Source organism: Mesoplodon mirus, assembly GCF_964341445.2.
Source record: "Mesoplodon mirus genome assembly, chromosome: 12".
NCBI lineage: Eukaryota > Metazoa > Chordata > Mammalia > Artiodactyla > Ziphiidae > Mesoplodon > Mesoplodon mirus.
The window spans coordinates 86,521,485-86,539,056 of NC_138988.1; the positions used below are offsets into that span (position 1 = coordinate 86,521,485).

The following is a 17,572-nucleotide window of genomic DNA, read 5'->3' on the forward strand; positions in this document are numbered from 1 at the left end:
TTTTCAAGGACATAGTTTAATAAGAATAGTGCTATTAAGCATCCTTTGTGTGTTCCTGATTTTATTAAGAAAGCCAATTGTGTTTTACTATTAAATAAGTTGATAACTATTACTAGGAAAAATATTAATTAGTATGCTTCTATTAAATTCTTAAGCAATATTTAAAACGTATAAAAATAACAGAGTGAACAGCCATTTGCCCAGTGCTCAGCTTAAGACATAAAACATTAACAGCAGAAGATCTTTAAATACCTTTCCTTGATCATATTACATATCCCCTCATCCCCCAGAAGTAATCACTCTTCTGAATTTGGGGTTTCAGGATAGCGATTCTTAATTATTGTATTAGTTATATTCACAAAAGGAACAAAGATGGCACCCTCAAATTGGGATAATTTGTAGAGCGTGTTTTCATCAAAGGATATTTTATAAGGTGTGGATGTGGGAGAATCACAGGGAAGGTGGAGTAACCTGGAGTTGATAACAGCCAAATTATCTGTCTTTAGGCCCAAAGGGATGAGGGGGGAGCAGTTTCCAGAATCTGGAAGAAGAGAGAGTCATAAAGAATTAGCTTCTATGAGATGAGCAGTGACCTCTGTCCATGCCCAGAGCATAACTAGTTCAAGGTGACCTTACAGGGAAAGAGCCAGAGGTATAAGTGACCCAGCCTCACTGAGTTCTCTTACCATCTCACCCTGGAGCTTCCCAATAGCCAAACTCACCTAAAAGGAGGAGAGTGTGGGAGCCCTTTGATGTGGTCCAGCTAAGTCAACCTCCTGAAGGAGACAGTAGGTGGACAAGGGTGCAGACAGGTAGAGAAGAGGGGGTTTGTAGGGACCAACTGAAGCTATCTGGTGCGATCATGTTTCTAGCTTTTAAAGTGCTCTTTTTTTTTTTTTTTTTTTTTTTTCTTTTTGCGGTATGCGGGCCTCTCACTGTTGTGGCCTCTCCCGTTGCGGAGCACAGGCTCCGGACGCGCAGGCCCAGCGGCCATGGCTCACGGGCCCAGCCGCTCCGCGGCATATGGGATCCTCCCAGACCGGGGCACGAACCCGTATCCCCTGCATCGGCAGGCGGACTCTCAACCACTGCGCCACCAGGGAGGCCCTAAAGTGCTCTTTTAAAAATGAAAAAGTAATATACTTTATTTGGGGCTTTTGTTGAGATAATCTTATATCTAAATTTCCCAACTTGAGGTGCCCAGTCTGGGCAGGAGCAGTGCCTGGGTTGGGAGAGGGGGCTGTGCACCCCAAGAGAGTCTTGGGAGACATGGAGTGATGACCATTAATTAATCAATTAACTCAACAGATATTTAACAAATGCCAATTGTGAGTCAGGCAACGTTCTTGGCACACTACTGACAGAGCATCAAACAAACCACGATGCCAGCTCTCACAGAGCTCATAGTCTTATAGGGGAGACAGACCATAAACAAACAATATACAATACGTCCAGTGACAATAGGGCTAGGAAGAAAAAAATGAGGGTAGAGGGCTGGAGAGTGCTCTTTGAGATGGAGTGGTCAGAGAGCCCTGTCTGATAATATGACAGCTGAGTCCCAAATGAAGCCAGGTAGCGGGCAGTGCTGATACTGAGGAGAGCTTTCCAAGGAGATCGTCTAAATGTGTCATCAGTGTGTCAGGGGCAGAGAGGGAGAATATGTAGCCATGAGGGTGAAGCTAGGGCAGTGAGAGAGCAAAACAGACTTTAGAGGAGGTAATTCTTTAAGTTTTCAACTCTTCTTTATTACAGTCCCTCCAGTTGACCTTGAAAACTGAAATTTGACAGCATATATAAGTTTTTGTTTTCAACTATTAGGGAATATTAAAAAAATGCACCATTTTTCATTTTAGGGGTAATTTTTACCTCGGTTTCTTCCATTAGCAGTTGTCTTAAAGTGAGTATAATTATTCGTTTGGAAAGTGTAGGCAAAATATTTTTTTATATGCTTTGAAGAAAGTAGGAAAATGCTTGGCTTTGAGGGCAGGGCAATGATGCCATTTCCATAGGGACTGCTTTGGTCTAGGACCTCATTTGCTTTCACTGAGCAGTTAGTAAAATTGCTGGCATTTATTAGGATGACTGTCCTTGGAGGGGGCTAGGGTTATAGATAAAAACACTGAAGAGTGGAGAAGTCAAGTAAGTTGTCCAAGGTCATCCAGCTGTTAAGCTATTAAGTGGGAGAGTGAGGGCTCCAAACAGGCCATCTTTCTCCTGAGTGCATGTCCATCAGTGGTTTGCTGATGGCCTCCCAAAACAATGGGGAGGGCTCTCAAATATGGTCCTGCCTCCCTCCAATTGATCCTCTCCATGTGTCTCACAGTGGTCTTCCTAAAATTAAGTTCTGATTTTAATATTCCCTTCCTATAGCACTTAGGTATTGCTTTCAGCCATTGTAATAGAAAACGCAAATAAGAGTGGCCCAATCATATCTGAGGTTTTCTTACATCACAAGAAGTTGGAAAGCAGCCAGTCTTGGGCATTATGGCTGTTGGTTAATCACGGAGCCAGGTTCCTTCTGTCTTCCCATTCTGTCATCCTTAGTATCTGACTTTTTTCCTCAGGGTCTCAAGATGGCTCCTGCTCCTCCAAGCATGGCAACCAAGTTGCACACAAGGGGCAGGGGGAAGATGAAGGGTGAACAGTCCAGATCCGTTGAGTTTGTCCCTCTTTGTCAGGAAAATAAACGTGCTCCTGGAAGTCCCACTAGTACACTTCTGCTCACATCTCACTGGGCAGAACCATATAAACTGTACGTAGAGCTATGGCCACTCATAACTGCAAGGGGGCCTGGGAAATCATGATCTTTAGATAGGTGTATCACCACTCCTTAAAATAAAAAAAATTAGATGCTAATAGTAAAGAAGGAGAAAAGAGATTTTGTGCAAGCCACCAGCGCGTCTGCTACAATTGCTTAAAATACTTCACTGACCGCTCATTGCCACAAGATAAAATCCAAACTCCTCCTTAGCAGGGAAGGTCCCTCATGGCCTTCTCTGACCTACCTGTCTATCCTGGCCTGGCTCAAACACCACTTTCCTCGGTCATCAATGAGCCGTCACTTTGTGCATATCAAGCTCTCTCGTGCCTCTGTGCCTTTACACATGCTGTTATCTCATCCTGTTTGCTTCACATCATCCTATGTCTTTTGTTGGGCCCAGATACCTCATCTTTCAAGTCTAGCTGGAGCGTTACCTCCTATATGAAATCTGCTTTGACTCTTAGAACCAAACTAGGTACTCCTTCCTAGACACTTCCATAGCACCTTGAACTCATCTCTAGCAATCATTCATTTGATGGTAATGAAGCTGTTGGTGTGTGGCTGTGTCCCTGATACACCTGAGATCTCATGAGTTCCTTAAGTGTAATATGAAGAAAGAAATGAATGGGGCGCCCTCCCAGAGGTGCCGGCTGGGCGAGCTGCGCAGCTGGGGCGAAGGCTTTTCTGTTGCTCCCCCCACCCGCCCGGCCAGGCTCCCACCGCAGCCGCCCGCGCCCCCAACCCCGCGGGGCCTCCCGCCCCCATCCAGGGGGCGTCGCCACCGCCATCACCGCTGCGCTCCACGGCCCGTCAGGCGCCCTCCTTCCCTCCCCCCGCCTCCAGCCCGCCGGCTTGCGAAGGCGGTGGGGCGGCCGCCGGCCATGCATTCGGCGCAGCCCGCGCCCCCGGCCCCCCGCTGAGCCCCGCCGCCGTGGCGGAGGCCATGTTCCCCGTGTTCCTTTGTACGGTGCTGGCTGCCCCACCCCCCACACCCCGTTCCCCGTGCCGGGCCTGGACTGCCGGGGGAGGGGTGGTGGGCGGCCTCTTGAACTCCTTCCTGCCACCTGAAGGTCACGCCCAGAACCCCCCGCAGGTCGGGGCTGAGCTCCATCCCGGCTTCTTTGCCTCCAGGGCTGCGCCCAGAGTCCATTCCAGGCCGCGCCGGCGCCCCCACCCACGCTCCAGGCCCTGGCGGCCGAGCGCCTCCAGGTGGGCTTGCTCCCAGTTCTCGTCGCAGCCCAGGAGTACGCCGCGGCCGCCGCCGTTGCTGCTGCGCCCCCGGCCCCGGCCGCCGCCTCCACTGTGGATACAGCAGTTCTGAAGCAGCCCCCGCCGCCCCCTCCGCCGCCCCTGCGGGTGTCGGCGCCCGCCGCCGAGGCCGCGCCCCCTGTCTCTGCCGCCACCATCGCCGCAGCTGCGGCCACCGCTGTCGTTGCCCCAACCGCGACGGTCGCTGTGGCCCCAGTCGCATCTGCCTTGGAGAAGCAGCATAGAGCAAGGGGTCCTACCTCTGCGCCCTGTGCGCCAAGGAGTTCAAGAACGGCTACAGCCTCCGGAGGCACGACGCCATCCACACGGGAGCCAAAGCCGGCCGGGTCCCCTCAGGTGCTATGAAGATGCCCACCATGGTGCTCCTGAGCCTCCTGAACGTGTCCCAGCTGAGCGGAGCCTGCGGCCGAGCGGCTGCAGTGGCCATGGGTGCGGTGGAAAGCGCATCCTGAAGAACCACGCCTGCGAGATGTGCGGCGAGGCCTTCCGCTACGTCGACCACCGGAACCGACGGAAGGACCTCAGGAGCTACCACGTGTGCTCACACGACGGCACAGTGCACAAGCCCAGCTGCTCGCACTGTGGCAAGAGCTTCCCCCCGGCGGGATCACCTCGCCAGTCACGTCAGACAAGTGCACTCAACAGACCGGCCCTTCAGGTGTGAGAACTGCGAGGCAGCTTTTGCTACGAAGATCAAGGCTCGACTGCGGGTCCGCACAGTACGACACAAAGAGAAGGCGACGGGTCATGTGCGTGGCAAGACGTTGAGCTCGGCTTATATTTCGGACCACATGACGGTGCGTAGCCGAGGCCCTCACCACGTCCGTGAGCTCTGCAACAGAGGCTTCACCACGGCAGCACTCGGGCTGACCTCGAACTGTGTAGCTGTGCAGCGTGCACTGCGAGACCCTGCCCAGCTGGCCGGCCACATGCGGACCCGTGGGGGGGCGGGGCGACGCCCCTGTCCCGGAGACGCCTCCCCGGCCACAGCCCACCAGCTGAGGGGGACCCCCGCACCCACCAGGTACAGGTGAGGCCTGTCCGGCAGCCCCTCCCAGAGCTGTGGCTCCTTCTCCGGGGCCGAGGGTGTGCGTGTGAGCTCTCAGCCTCTTCCCTCCCAGCCCTGGTGAGCTCCAAGTTGGTTGGGGGGGAGAGGGGAGAGTGGAGGAAAGTCCCTCGGTACCATCTCCTCTTCCCCTGTCTCTTCCCACCAACTCCTCACTACTTGCCCTGCCAACAAGGACCCTCCAGAAGGAAAGGAGGAAGAAGTGTTTTTAGGGGAATTTGCTAGGTTTTAACGATTTGTTTCTCCTGCCCCTCACTTCTCCCTATCAGACCTGACCCCATATGCACACCTGGCCCCTCAGTCGTGTTGAAGCCCCCTGGACAGTGGGCAGGGGTGGCAGAGGACAGGAGCGGCCACTGCCCTCACCCCTTCTCCTCTCTGTAACCCCCTGCCCTGCCAGGGATTTGTGAGCCTTCCTCTCGATGGTCCTCCTTGCTGTCCTCCTTCCAGTGTCCCCCTACTGTCTACGGCCCCTCCCTGGGGAGTTGGTGCTTTTTGTTTTTTCCAGGAGGAGGGAGGAGAGGAAGGAAGGAAAGCAAAGATTCCATGCCAGAGAGGGGGAAAGGTGAGATCTGAGGAGGGGCAGGAGCAGGGAAGGCACAGTTTGTACCTTCATAAGGTGAGGTGGTTTGGGGTCAGGCCCTAAACATCATCCTGCTTGAGAATCTGTCAGGGGAAAACAAGTCAAGGGGAGCAAAAGAAGGAGCCACTAGGGCCAGAGGTAGGGCAAGAGATGGAATCTTAGGGGACCAGGATAAATGGGAGGATCCAGGGACTAGAGGTGCTTCCTGGGGGTGGGGGGAATGCAGCCACAGTGTCTCTCCCGTCCCTCTTCCACCCCAGCTCCAGCCCTGGCCTTTTCATCCCTTCCCCCGTGACAGAAGCTGTGGCCCTGGCCATGTCATCGTTTTCCTGTGTCCCCTTCATGTTCCCTACCCTTCACCCCCTCCTTTTGTGCAGACCCCATTACAATAAATTTTAAATTAAAAAAAAAAGAAATGAATGGGTGATGGTGTTCAGCTCTCATCTCAGTAGACATTGCTTGACCCAAATGAGCATTGCCTTTTGTTTTTATTTTCCTTTGATTTTTGTACTCTGTGTACCTGAGCCATGCATTTCCATTTCAGTGATGGTTTTTAACAGTCATTTTGTTATTGTTGTTAATCCAGATTTGTTCCCCTTTGGTTCTAGTTGTGGAAAAGAATGAAGAAAATGGACTTTTGTTTCTAGAACTGAATCCTCCTAACCCCTGGGATTCAGAGCCCAGATCTCCTGAAGATTTGGCTTTTGGGGAAGTGCAGGTAAGGAAACATTAAATTGTAATGATCTTAAAAACAAAAATAGAACTAAGATTTCCTCTTATATATATATTTACATCCTGTATTACCTTGAATATTCTTGGAGGTGGCTGGTTAGGACATATAATATAGTTATTCTGAACTCTTGAGCAAATTTTTTAGGAACCTCCAGAACTTGGCAGGGATTACAAGGGAATACATCCAGAAAAAAACAAAACAAAAAAACTTTTAGCGGAGGTCCCAAAGGAGAGTCATGCAAAACTATTGGCGGAAGTTCAGAAATTGCCTTTGATACCAAATCACTATCAGGTAAAATGGCCAGTTGTATATTTCTGCACATTGCCCTGAGAACTTCACAAACCTTCTTGTGCATTTTCCTACCTTTAGAAGAGAGTTTCCTCCAGAGAAAACACTTTGATAGTTTGAGAGGTAAGCAATCAAAAATTAATTTTTCTGGAGTATTTGAGAATCTTTTCATTTGAGAAAATGGGCTATTACTTTTTTGAGGAAACAAATGGGAACCTATTAGAATAGGCATAATCACCTGAATTTGATTTCTTTTTTTTTTTTTTTTAATAGATTTATTTATTTATTTTTGGCTGCGTTGGGTCTTCGTTGCTGTGCTTGGGTTTTTCTCTAGTTGCAGAGAGTGAGGGCTACTCTTCGCTGTGGTGCGCGGGCTTCTCATTGCGGTGGCGGCTCTTGTTGTGGAGCATGGGCTCTAGGCGCGTGGGCTCAGTAGTTGTGGCTCGTGGGCTCTAGAGCGCAGGCTCAGTAGTTGTGGTGCACGGGCTTAGTTGCTTCGCGACATGTGGGATCTTCCCGGACCAGGGCTCCAACCCGTGTCCCCTGCATCGGCAGGAGAACTCTTAACCACTGCGCCACCAGGGAAGCCCTGATTTCTTGACCTCTCCTTACCCTCTTTATTGGCTTTTCACACTGGAGTTTCTATTACTTTATCCCTGCTCCTGGTGTTTTCCTTTTTCCTGTGGATATGCCAGATCAGGGGAAGGAAGTGAGGGGTTGATTTAGAATCTTCTAGTCCGTGCCAGTCTCTAAATCATTGTTCATAGCCATTCTCAGAAGACCCTGACATCCTGAGTGAGTCAGCAGGTAATTTAGAAGAGAAAGCCTTACAAGCCTGTTTAGCCAGGCTGCATGGCTATGCCAACCCAATCTCGGGTGGCCTCAGCCTGCAGCGGCTTGAAGCAGAATCTCAGTTCCCTGACCAGAGATTGAAGCCAGGCCACGGCAGTGAGAGCACTGAATGCTAACCACTAGACCATGAGGGCCAGTGACAAGGCCTTGGCTTGTCTGCTTTGTAGAAATAAATTTCAACAAAGAGACGATAAGTAGTGAAACAAGTAAGGTGTTTATTAGGAGGAAGAATGTACGTGTGAATAGACACACATGGGCGGGCTCAGAGAGAGATAGTTGTCCCTTCGTGGTAGTTTAAATCACATATATGGGGCATTTCTTCTGGGTTTCCTCTGGTCAATCATCTTGCTTTGCCTGGCTCTGAGTCCGTATTTGGTTATAACTCAGGGTCCTCCCCTGTGTGTGTGTGCATCTCTTAGCCAAGATGGATTCTAGTCCAGAGGGCTATGGGAAGGTTGACATCACTTACTGTGGGGTGGTGCCCCCTCCCTTTTTGGCCCTCGAGGAGCCTTTCTGCGCAGGTGTAGTCTGGAAGGTCTCCTTGACCTCGAGAATGAGGCATATGTGGTCTCTTTATCTCTTATCTGGGCAGGACTCAGCACCTCTCTGCTCCAGCTATTATCTTTGTCTTAGAGTATCTGTCCACAGGTGACAAACTCCAGCTGCTCAGCCTTGGGCCCATCTATCTCCTGCCTTAAACCCACCAGGAATCATTCATTTGTGTACCTATTCCCAGCCACTCCAGCATTTAAATCCCCAAGTGTCTGCCATAACATCTCTAATTGCCCTTCCTTGTAAATTGTGCTTTGAAGGACTGGCCACATACGCTATTCTGCAGTGCAGACTGTAAATAAATATTTAGGAGCTTATTTAAAGAGGGTAGAGCTGGGTAAATCAATTGGTTTGACACCTAAAACCCACCATGAACATTTCTATTCTACTAAACTAGTGACCTGCGCTGAGAGTTGTATTCTATATAAACACTCCTGCTGGGTCTCACTTGCATCCTGTTTCACCGAACATACTCAGGACCAAGTTCTCCAATGTAACTTGTCAGCTAAGCAGCCGAGTTCATTTTTGCTGACTGGGAATGATTTAATAATCTGAATCTCACTGTCTTCCGACAGATAACATACCTGACTCATGCCTGCATGGACCTCAAGCTGGGAGACAAGAGGATGGTGTTTGACCCTTGGTTAATCGGTCCTGCTTTTGCCCGAGGATGGTGGTTACTACATGAGCCTCCGTCCGACTGGCTGGAGAGGCTGTACCAAGCGGACCTAATTTACATCAGTCACATGCACTCAGACCATCTGAGGTAATGAAGTCTGAGCACTCAACTCTGAAGAAAATGTTGCAGTAAAGTCATCGCTGGTTTTCAGGTTCTTTTGCAATCACTGCTCATTCTGAGGTAGATTCAGTTGGGCTGATGATAAGAGGACTAATTTAGATAAATGCTTACATTTGCATAGCATAATTTTTAAAGTGCTTTCACGCTTTATACCACTGGGAATGCGAAAGGAGCTATTGTGGGAAGGAGGACAGGGGTTAATAACCCTCCACCCTCTCACTTCCCACCCTCAGGGCACTTGGTGAAAGTCTAGGTTTAAGGATTATTAATGTTGACTCCCTTTTTTTTTTTTTTTTTGCGGTACACGGGCCTCTCACTGTTGTGGCCTCTCCCGTTGCGGAGCACAGGCTCTGGACGCGCAGGCTCAGCGGCCATGGCTCACGGGCCCAGCCGCTCCACGGCATGTGGGATCTTCCCGGACCGGTGTCCTGTGTGAACCTGTGTCCCCTGCATCGGCAGGCGGACTCTCAACTACTGCGCCACCAGGGAAGCCCCCCTTTTTTAGTTCAACATTTATGGTAGGAATCAGCACACGTTTCCTATAAAGGGCCAGGGTGTAACTGTTTTCGGCTTCACAAGCCATATGGTTGGTGTCGCAGTGACACAGTTCTGCTGTTGTAGCACAAAAGCAGCCATAAACGGTCCTGAATCAGCCTGATTGTCTTCTCATAAACCTTATTTATGGACGATAACATGTGAATATCACAAAATTTTAATGTGTCACCAAATAGGATTGCCCTTCTGTTTTCCTTTTCAACCATGTAAAAGGGTAAAAGGTATTCCTAGCTTACAGCAGCAGGTCACTGTGGTTTGCCACCTCCTGATTCGTAGCATTGCAGCAACACTGAGCTCCCAGCTTTTGAACCCTGAGTCTACTTCATCCTTCATTGAAACCAGAGCCATGTGATACTAAGGATAGGAACTGAAACTTCCTTAACCCAAGCAATCAAAAAGGAGGGAGAAAGAGGAACTTGGATTTACAAAACCACACACATTTGTGAATGAACTGTTACCGGAAGAGGCAGGCTCATACTCCCAATCCCCTGGTGTCATTTCAGGGTCCTGTTTGTTCATGCTCATTCAGAAGTTCGTGTCACGACTGCTGGGCTGCCAGTGTAAACATCTAGCAGTGCCCACAGTGTTCTAAAATGCAGCAACTTCACCATATTTTTTTCTGTGACTTTACATGACAAAATTCACATGAAGGACATACTTTGATCGAAATGTCCATGGTGAGGGAAAATATGTTGTTTTTGCTGGTTGACTGGACCCTTGATTTTTCTATTGAAAGCATATGAGATCTCTAAGGCACGAGTATGTTCTCTTTTTTAAGGAAACGGTTTAAAAACAGTAATTTAACTGCTTTAGTAACAAATTACCTGCAACACACTTAAAAATTGAACATCACCCACTGGGATATTGTGGTGCCACAATTAAAAATCGACTTGTCTACTGCACAATACCTTTGTTCCATACAAGCTTCTGGAACCAAACACATACAGCTGCAGAATTATGAGAGGCCTGGGTTCATGCATTGTGTAATAACAGTATTGTGTGGTACTAATTTTATATAGCTTGTATAGAGAGAACAGTATCACATAAACCAGGTGATTGCTTTATAGTACCTGTTACAAGATGCCATTGCCTAAGGTCCTGATGAGGGACATTCCATGGGAAAGTCCTGAATTTTAGGGAAGATAAGAACTTTTCAAGTCACTTAGCCCAGTTATTTCTCAACCACTGTCCTGAAAACCAGTTTCATTTTAATTTCAGGGAATTGTGTGGGCAAAGTTGCCAGGCATTAAAACACTGGTCCTCTACTGTAGTATCACAGTGCATTGGTTGTGTAGTGTACTGTGGATAGTTTATTACTGAAAGTTACCGAAACCTATAATTTTCACTCCTTTGAGTTTTATTTCTCTGATATAGAATAGACCCTTACTTTTTGACTCTTACCTAGTCAACTAATAAACACCAAAGTCATTTGTCCCCAGTCCTCTTGTCTGACCTTGATTTACTGAATAAAACCTTCTTTATTTACAAAAACAAGGGGGAAAGGCCAATGTGCTTTAGAAAACAGTCTCTTTTTTTTGGTAGAAAATAATTTGATGTACAAATTTATTTATTTGATTGTATTAAAGAAAGCAGGGCAGAATCACATTCATTTTCTTCATAGTATCACTGTAAATAGACTGAATTTCAGAGCTCTTCGTTTGCTTTGGAAACTTCTAAAAAGCGAACTGTTAGCAGCCTAGGAAGCATTTTCCTTCCCCTCCAGTCTCTCTTGCTCCTGGGGGTAGGTGGGGGTAATTGGTCACATTTGATGCTAAATAAATAGCATGTGGTGGATTTTGCCAAATCCTTTTCAGCTCCTCCCGTAGGCAACAGGATAACTTGGCTTATTCTTGATCTGAAGTCATTTGAATAAACAAGCAGGTTATGAAACACAGAGTGGAGTGAAGTTTCCATCGTAGATAATTCCCAAAGTTAGGATGAGCTTAACTGTTCAATCCCTTCTGCTGATCAGAGAGAGAGATGCTAGCAATGGATCTCAGATCTTTGATCCTGTGAGACATCAGAGTAACATAATCCATTCCTTTTCTTAAAATGCATTGGAAAAGAGATGTCTGAGTAGACAAGAGTAGTTTATTACAGTGATGGTACTATAAAAGGAAAATCCAAAGTGTAGGCAGTGTCCCTTTCTTGTTGAACTCCAGTGGTCACTCCACTCCTGTCAGCTTTACAGTCCAAGCAAATTCAGTCGGAAGAGCAGAGGGTGGTAACTGGGACAGGTACATGAGGAGACCTTTACCTGGATTTGTGGACCACTTCAGATCGTTTGTGATTCCCAGCTTTGTTCACTCTGTAGTCGAAGTAGTTATGGGGGATTTAAGGCTTAAGATCCCATCTTCTGGCCATGCAGGAATATGGCATAAACAGCTGATCCTTTTGAGGTAGACCACACAGAGGTCGTGTTTTCTTCAGATTGTACCCTCCATGGTTTGGAGGCATAGATAGCCTCCCCACTGATGCTCAGCCACTCCCCAACAGCAAGAAGCCTTTCTTGGAAGATGCGAGCAATCAGTCCATCTTTAGTTGGTCCAATGTTGAGAAGATAGTTGCCTCCCAAACGTACTGTCTGAATCAGTTTAGAAATGACTCGAGATTCACTTGTGATGTCACCCATTGCCACGTCGTGACGATAGCCCCAGGACAGCTTGTCTATTGAGGTGCACATCTCCCACTTGTGATCTGGCAAGGTCTCTGGCTTGAATTTATCTTGACAGTTGTAGTATCCTCCATGGCAACAGTAAGTGACCCCATCCTTAACTGGCCTATCATTGTAGAGCCAAGCAAGAAAATTTGTGGAGTTCCAATAAGTATCAGGACATTCCCACTCTCCAGCAGACCAAATCAAGTCAGGTTTGTACCTGTTTAAGGCTTGTAAGTAACAAGAGTCAGGAGTCAAATACAACTCTGCCAGATGCCAAATCCTCTTCAGGGTCCGGCCGACCATGTTGCCCTTCCTCAAGGTCATGCTAGCAAGGTCATATAGCTCTGGCATTGTTTTTGCACGGACAAAATGCTGTGTTTTGAAGCCGTTTTGCTTATCACATAGGTAGAGAGGATGGAACCATTCTAAGAGTGGGTGTTAGAGTCCATAGCGTATGTTCCTCCTTTGGATGGCTGTTCCCAACTCACCAGCCAAATCACGATGGGGCCCCAGATCCTTAGAGTTCCAGTTCCAAGACACAGGACTTGGCCACTTTTTGAAGCCTTCGTGATGCTTTGTTGTCAGGACTACATACCTGCTGGTGTTGGAGGGTCTCCTGCAGAGGCGGGGGGTGGCTGTGGCTCACCGTGAGGACAAGGACACTGGCAGCAGAAGTTCTGGGCTAGAAAACAGTCTTTAGTCAAAGAAATGTGATTTATTATGTAAATATATGAGTATCATAATGGATGATATTATTAATAGATGCCTGTAAGAATTGTCAACAATTTAAAAATCACAAAGCAATAAACATCCATTTTAGAATAACTTATCCTAACTCCTAAAGTCCTTTAAAGTAGAAGATTTAGGTGGTTAACCCAGAGACTGAAGACATGTTCAAAGAATCCTTGATTTTTTGAATCCTTTGTTTTTAGAGAAGAAAACCTACTGATTTTTTTCCTCTGGATTCTACTTATTTAATATAGTTCTGGAACTTGAATATTAGTGAAGTTAGTAAGTGCTGATATGCTGATTTTGTTTATACTTTTCTTATTATTAAATATCTTATTTCACCTGACATTATACTCTATGCACAAGTCTGATTCTTAAACCAGATAGCACATTCATTAAAGTTGGAATTGCCTTCTTTTTTTTTTGAACCTTTTATTTTATATTGGAGTATAGTTGATTAACAATGTTGTGCTAGTTTCAGGTGTACAGCAGAGTGATTCAGTTATACATATACATGTATCTATTCTTTTTCAAATTCTTTTCCCATTTAGGTTGTTACATAATATTGAGCAGCGTTCCCCGTGCTGTACAGTAGGTCCTTGTTGGTTATCCATTTTAAATATAGCAGTGTGTACCTGTCAATCTCAAATTGTCTTCTAATAGAAGAAGCACTAAGTTTAGGATCAGAAAACCTGAATTTGAATACCAATTTACTGTCTGTTAGTCGTGTACTTCTGAATATGTGTCCTCATTTATTAAAAGCAAACAAAGAATTAGAGGTTTTTTTTTGGTGAGAATCAAATAAAATAACATGTGAAAGTGCCTGGCACCATGACTGATATATAATAGACATCTAAACAGCCATTTATTTGTTTATTGTTCATGCTTTACCGTACCCCACAGTGGTATATAATTCGTTTATAATTCATTTTGTGCTCAGAACTGAGAATTGACAATCTATGTAGGTACTAAAAAAATGCGTGGATGGTTAATGGTGTACTGGGTTGGGATTACTACACATGGTGAATGTCATTTTCCTCTACACTAAACTTTACTGTCTTGCCTACCTGCTAACCATCTCTCCTAAAGGACAAAAACCTCATTCTTTATACCACAGTGTGACTATCAACCTCTGATGATTGAAAAACTGTCTCCAGTGATGGGCAGCTCATAGGTTCTCCTTGTTTAATGGCCAAAACCTTTCTCTTATTGGGAGCTGCTAGTTGAGGGATGAGAAAAAACAAAGCTCATGGAGACCTTCACCTGCCAGAAACCTCTTCAGCAGGACTTTTCCACTCTGCAACTTCTGTTAGAACTACGCTTGCTCAAAGCAGCATCAGTGTGGAAGATGGAATCTGCACTCCTGGTTTGATATACACACTGTGGTTTATGGTATGTTCTCACAATAAAGAGGAATCTCCTAGGAAACTCCCCTCATTGTTACAGTCAACCTTGAGAAAATACTCTTCTTTTGGACTCTGCAGAGAGTCTGGTTTTTCAGTACCTGTCTTCTTGGTCAACGTGTTGGTGTAAGGAGCAGACTGTCTCTTATACTAGATGATTCTATTTTTTCACCTTGCAACCTTCGAATTCTTCTGATCCTAGTTACCCCACACTGAAGAAAGTTGCTGGAAGAAGACCAGATATTCCCATTTATGTTGGAAACACGGAAAGACCTGTCTTTTGGAATCTGAAGCAGAGTGGTGTCCAGTTGACTAATATCAATGTAGTGCCATTTGGAATATGGCAGCAGGTCAGATATCTGTGTTCTTTCCACACTTTTCAATTATGCTTTTTGGGGTAAATTTTAGGCGAGGTAGTCGCTTTAAACACTAAGGAAACAATGGCCTACTTTTTCTGTACATAGTACTGTGTAAATACCTAGCACTGTGTAAATCTATGTTTGAGCTAAAATAAAAGGTGGCTTTTCTCTCCATTTATCAATGGTATGATTCTACTGGATAATAAATCCAGTTCTGAATAAAAGGGATTTCTTTCCAGAAGAGGTGACAATTTCTTCAAATATTGAATTAAAAGCCAAACTGACATAAACAGTTGTTGGTTTAATTGTTAAAATTCCAGGTAGACAAAAATCTTCGATTCATGATCTTGATGGATGGCGTTCATCCTGAGATGGACACTTGCATTATCGTGGAATACAAAGGTATTCTTATTCTCATTAACAGTGAAAAGTGAAAAATATTCTTGGTAAGAAGGATAATAAGAGCTATCCAAAATTTCATCCTATGTTCATCTTCTTCTTCCAACTTCATTTTCCATAGAATATAATATAGTCTATCCCTGTCTTAGGAAAAGGGGCTCTCATTCAGATAATCTTACAGAGAACAAATTAGCAGTAACGTGCTCGATGTAGTGACAGGTGCAAAGATTTTTTTTCATAAGGCAACAGATATTCTATATTTCACCTATAGTAACTTATTCAAAACTGCCTTTATTGAATAAGTGTTTTACTTTCATCTTGAAATATTATGATGTAACATAATCATACACTTCTGCCTTTCATGTGAGAAGATGGCTTTATGTCAACAATCATTGAATAGAATTTCCAAGGGGTTGAGAGATTTGTGTTGATTTGGTTGCTCTTTCCCCTGCATCCTTCGGGCTCAACATCTGAAGATAGCCGGCCCAGGAAAGTAGTCTATTCTACAATCCGGAGTGGAATCAAGCTAGCACTCCTCACCCAGAACCCACCAATCAGACAGGATGAGTTTATTCACTTGAAAGTTCAAAATGTGCTATTGAAGAGTTTAGATTTTGAAATCTTACTCTCTCTTTTCCTTGGACATAAGCAACTCTTCTATAATTGAATGAGTCAGATTATACAGACTTACATGGAAGACTTTGTTGACCTGGGATTTCAGACTGTGGTTTTCAAGATTTCACCTTGAGTATTGATGCCACTTTATTTTCCCACAGGTCATAAAATACTCAATACAGTGGATTGCACCAGACCCAATGGGGGAAGGCTGCCTATGAAGGTTGATCTAATGATGAGTGATTTTGCCGGAGGGGCATCAGGCTTTCCGATGACTTTCAGTGGTGGAAAATTTACTGGTAATACTTTATATCAAAGTGATGCCAAGGAGCAGGCATGGCACTTTGCTAAATGCTGTGCGACTCAATACAAAGATAATTAAGACATGATCCTTCCCCACAAGAAGCTTACAATCTTATTGGGAAACCAGACTTGCAAATCACAGATATACAAGCTAAAGTTTCCAGCTCAGAATTTGCTGATGGAGCATGAAGGAAACACTGAGGAGATTAGGGAGCATCTCAGGAAAAGTCAAGAAAAAGAATCATTTGGATCAATTTGATTCCTGATGTAGGCTGTAGAGCAGAATAGGAAGAGTCTGACATTGGTAATCCAGGCTTAAATGCTCTTGGTATGTGGTTCAGAATAGGGTGTGGGCAACTCGAGGTGGGCACATCCCCTTGGACTTGTGGAATGCCCATACAGGGGAGGGATGAGGCAAAGGAAGCCCCTCTAAAGTATGGGGTTTCTAGGGGCTGGGGAAATAGTGGTCAAAGAGTACAAACTTCTAGTTATAAGATGAGTAAGTTCTGGGGATGTAACGTATAGCATGATGACTATAATAAACAATACCGTGCTATATACTTAAAAGTTGCTAAGCGGGTAGATCTTACATGTTCTCATCACACACACAAAATGGTAATATGTGAGGTGATAGAGGTTAACTAGCCTTATCGTGGTAATCATGTAGCCATACATGCCTGTAATGAACCCATCCTGGTGTATACCTTAAACTTATATATCAGTTATATCTCAAAGCTTGAAAAAAATGTGGGGTCCAAGGCAGAAGCTCTTATGCTCTGGGTCTAAGGGTGGTGCTAGGGTTGGGATGGGGGAGGGTGTGTAAGTGGTATATTTTGTTCCTACTTTGGCTCAGTATGTAAGCATTGCTAGCATTGTAAGTTCTCAATATATGTCCACTTAATAAGTTAATATTTTCTGTCAGCAATCTCTGTTTAGCATTGTGGCAGAAATGCCCTACTTGCAGTATGAGGAAAGCCTGTCCAGTTCCTTCCTTTCTTCTCTGAGTCTGTGGTCATTGCCTCCCAGAATGAGTCACCAGTGAGAGATAGAGGGGAGGTGCTGTCTTTACGGAGTTAACAGTGTGACAGGGGAGGTGACATACACCTACTAAAGGGTAGCTAGCATAACTCCATTCTTATGTGAGTGTGTGTGTGTGTGTGTGTGTGCACGCACATGCAGATACATTTAAAAAGGTCTAAAATATACCAAAATGTTAATAGTGGTTATGTCTACCTTATGGATAACTTATTTTTTTCTGTATCCTTGTCTGTGTTTATCAGATTTTCATAGCATTAACAGTAGGAGCAATTCCCTGACATGGTACCCCACATGCTCTGGGCCCTGCCTAATTTCAACTTCCTTCAGTGCCTGTATCCCCGTTGCTTGACAAGTGTCAGCCCATACTGGCCCACTTTTTGTTCCTCAGACCCAATACAACAAGTCCATCTGTGCCCTGGACCTTTGTATGTGCTGTTTCCGCTGCCTGGAGTGCTACTGCTTTTGACCTCCACATGGTCGGCAACTTCTATGTCTCTGTCTGTGTTCTATGATTCCAATGTCATCTTCACTAACTGCCCTAATATGCCCCTCTACCCCACACCTCATCACCCCAGCCACTCTCCATCCCATGGCCCTGTTTTATTTTCT

The 17,572-nt window shown here is 45.6% G+C and overlaps 1 protein-coding gene and 1 pseudogene across 2 annotated transcripts in view; one reads left to right on the plus strand and one right to left on the minus strand.

The window, feature by feature from the left end:
* Positions 1–17,572, plus strand: part of LOC309813240 (cytidine monophosphate-N-acetylneuraminic acid hydroxylase) — a 107,783-nt gene that overhangs the window by 64,465 nt on the left and 25,746 nt on the right. The window contains exons 7-11 of the mRNA XM_082637877.1: positions 6,288–6,397; positions 8,680–8,870; positions 14,452–14,599; positions 14,929–15,010; positions 15,784–15,921. Coding sequence (XP_082494003.1) covers positions 6,288–6,397; positions 8,680–8,870; positions 14,452–14,599; positions 14,929–15,010; positions 15,784–15,921 — 669 coding nt within the window. The remainder of the gene's footprint in view (positions 1–6,287; positions 6,398–8,679; positions 8,871–14,451; positions 14,600–14,928; positions 15,011–15,783; positions 15,922–17,572) is intronic.
* Positions 8,880–14,456, minus strand: LOC309813243 (tissue alpha-L-fucosidase-like; annotated as a pseudogene). The gene has a single exon. The product of its transcript is annotated as a tissue alpha-L-fucosidase-like (transcript).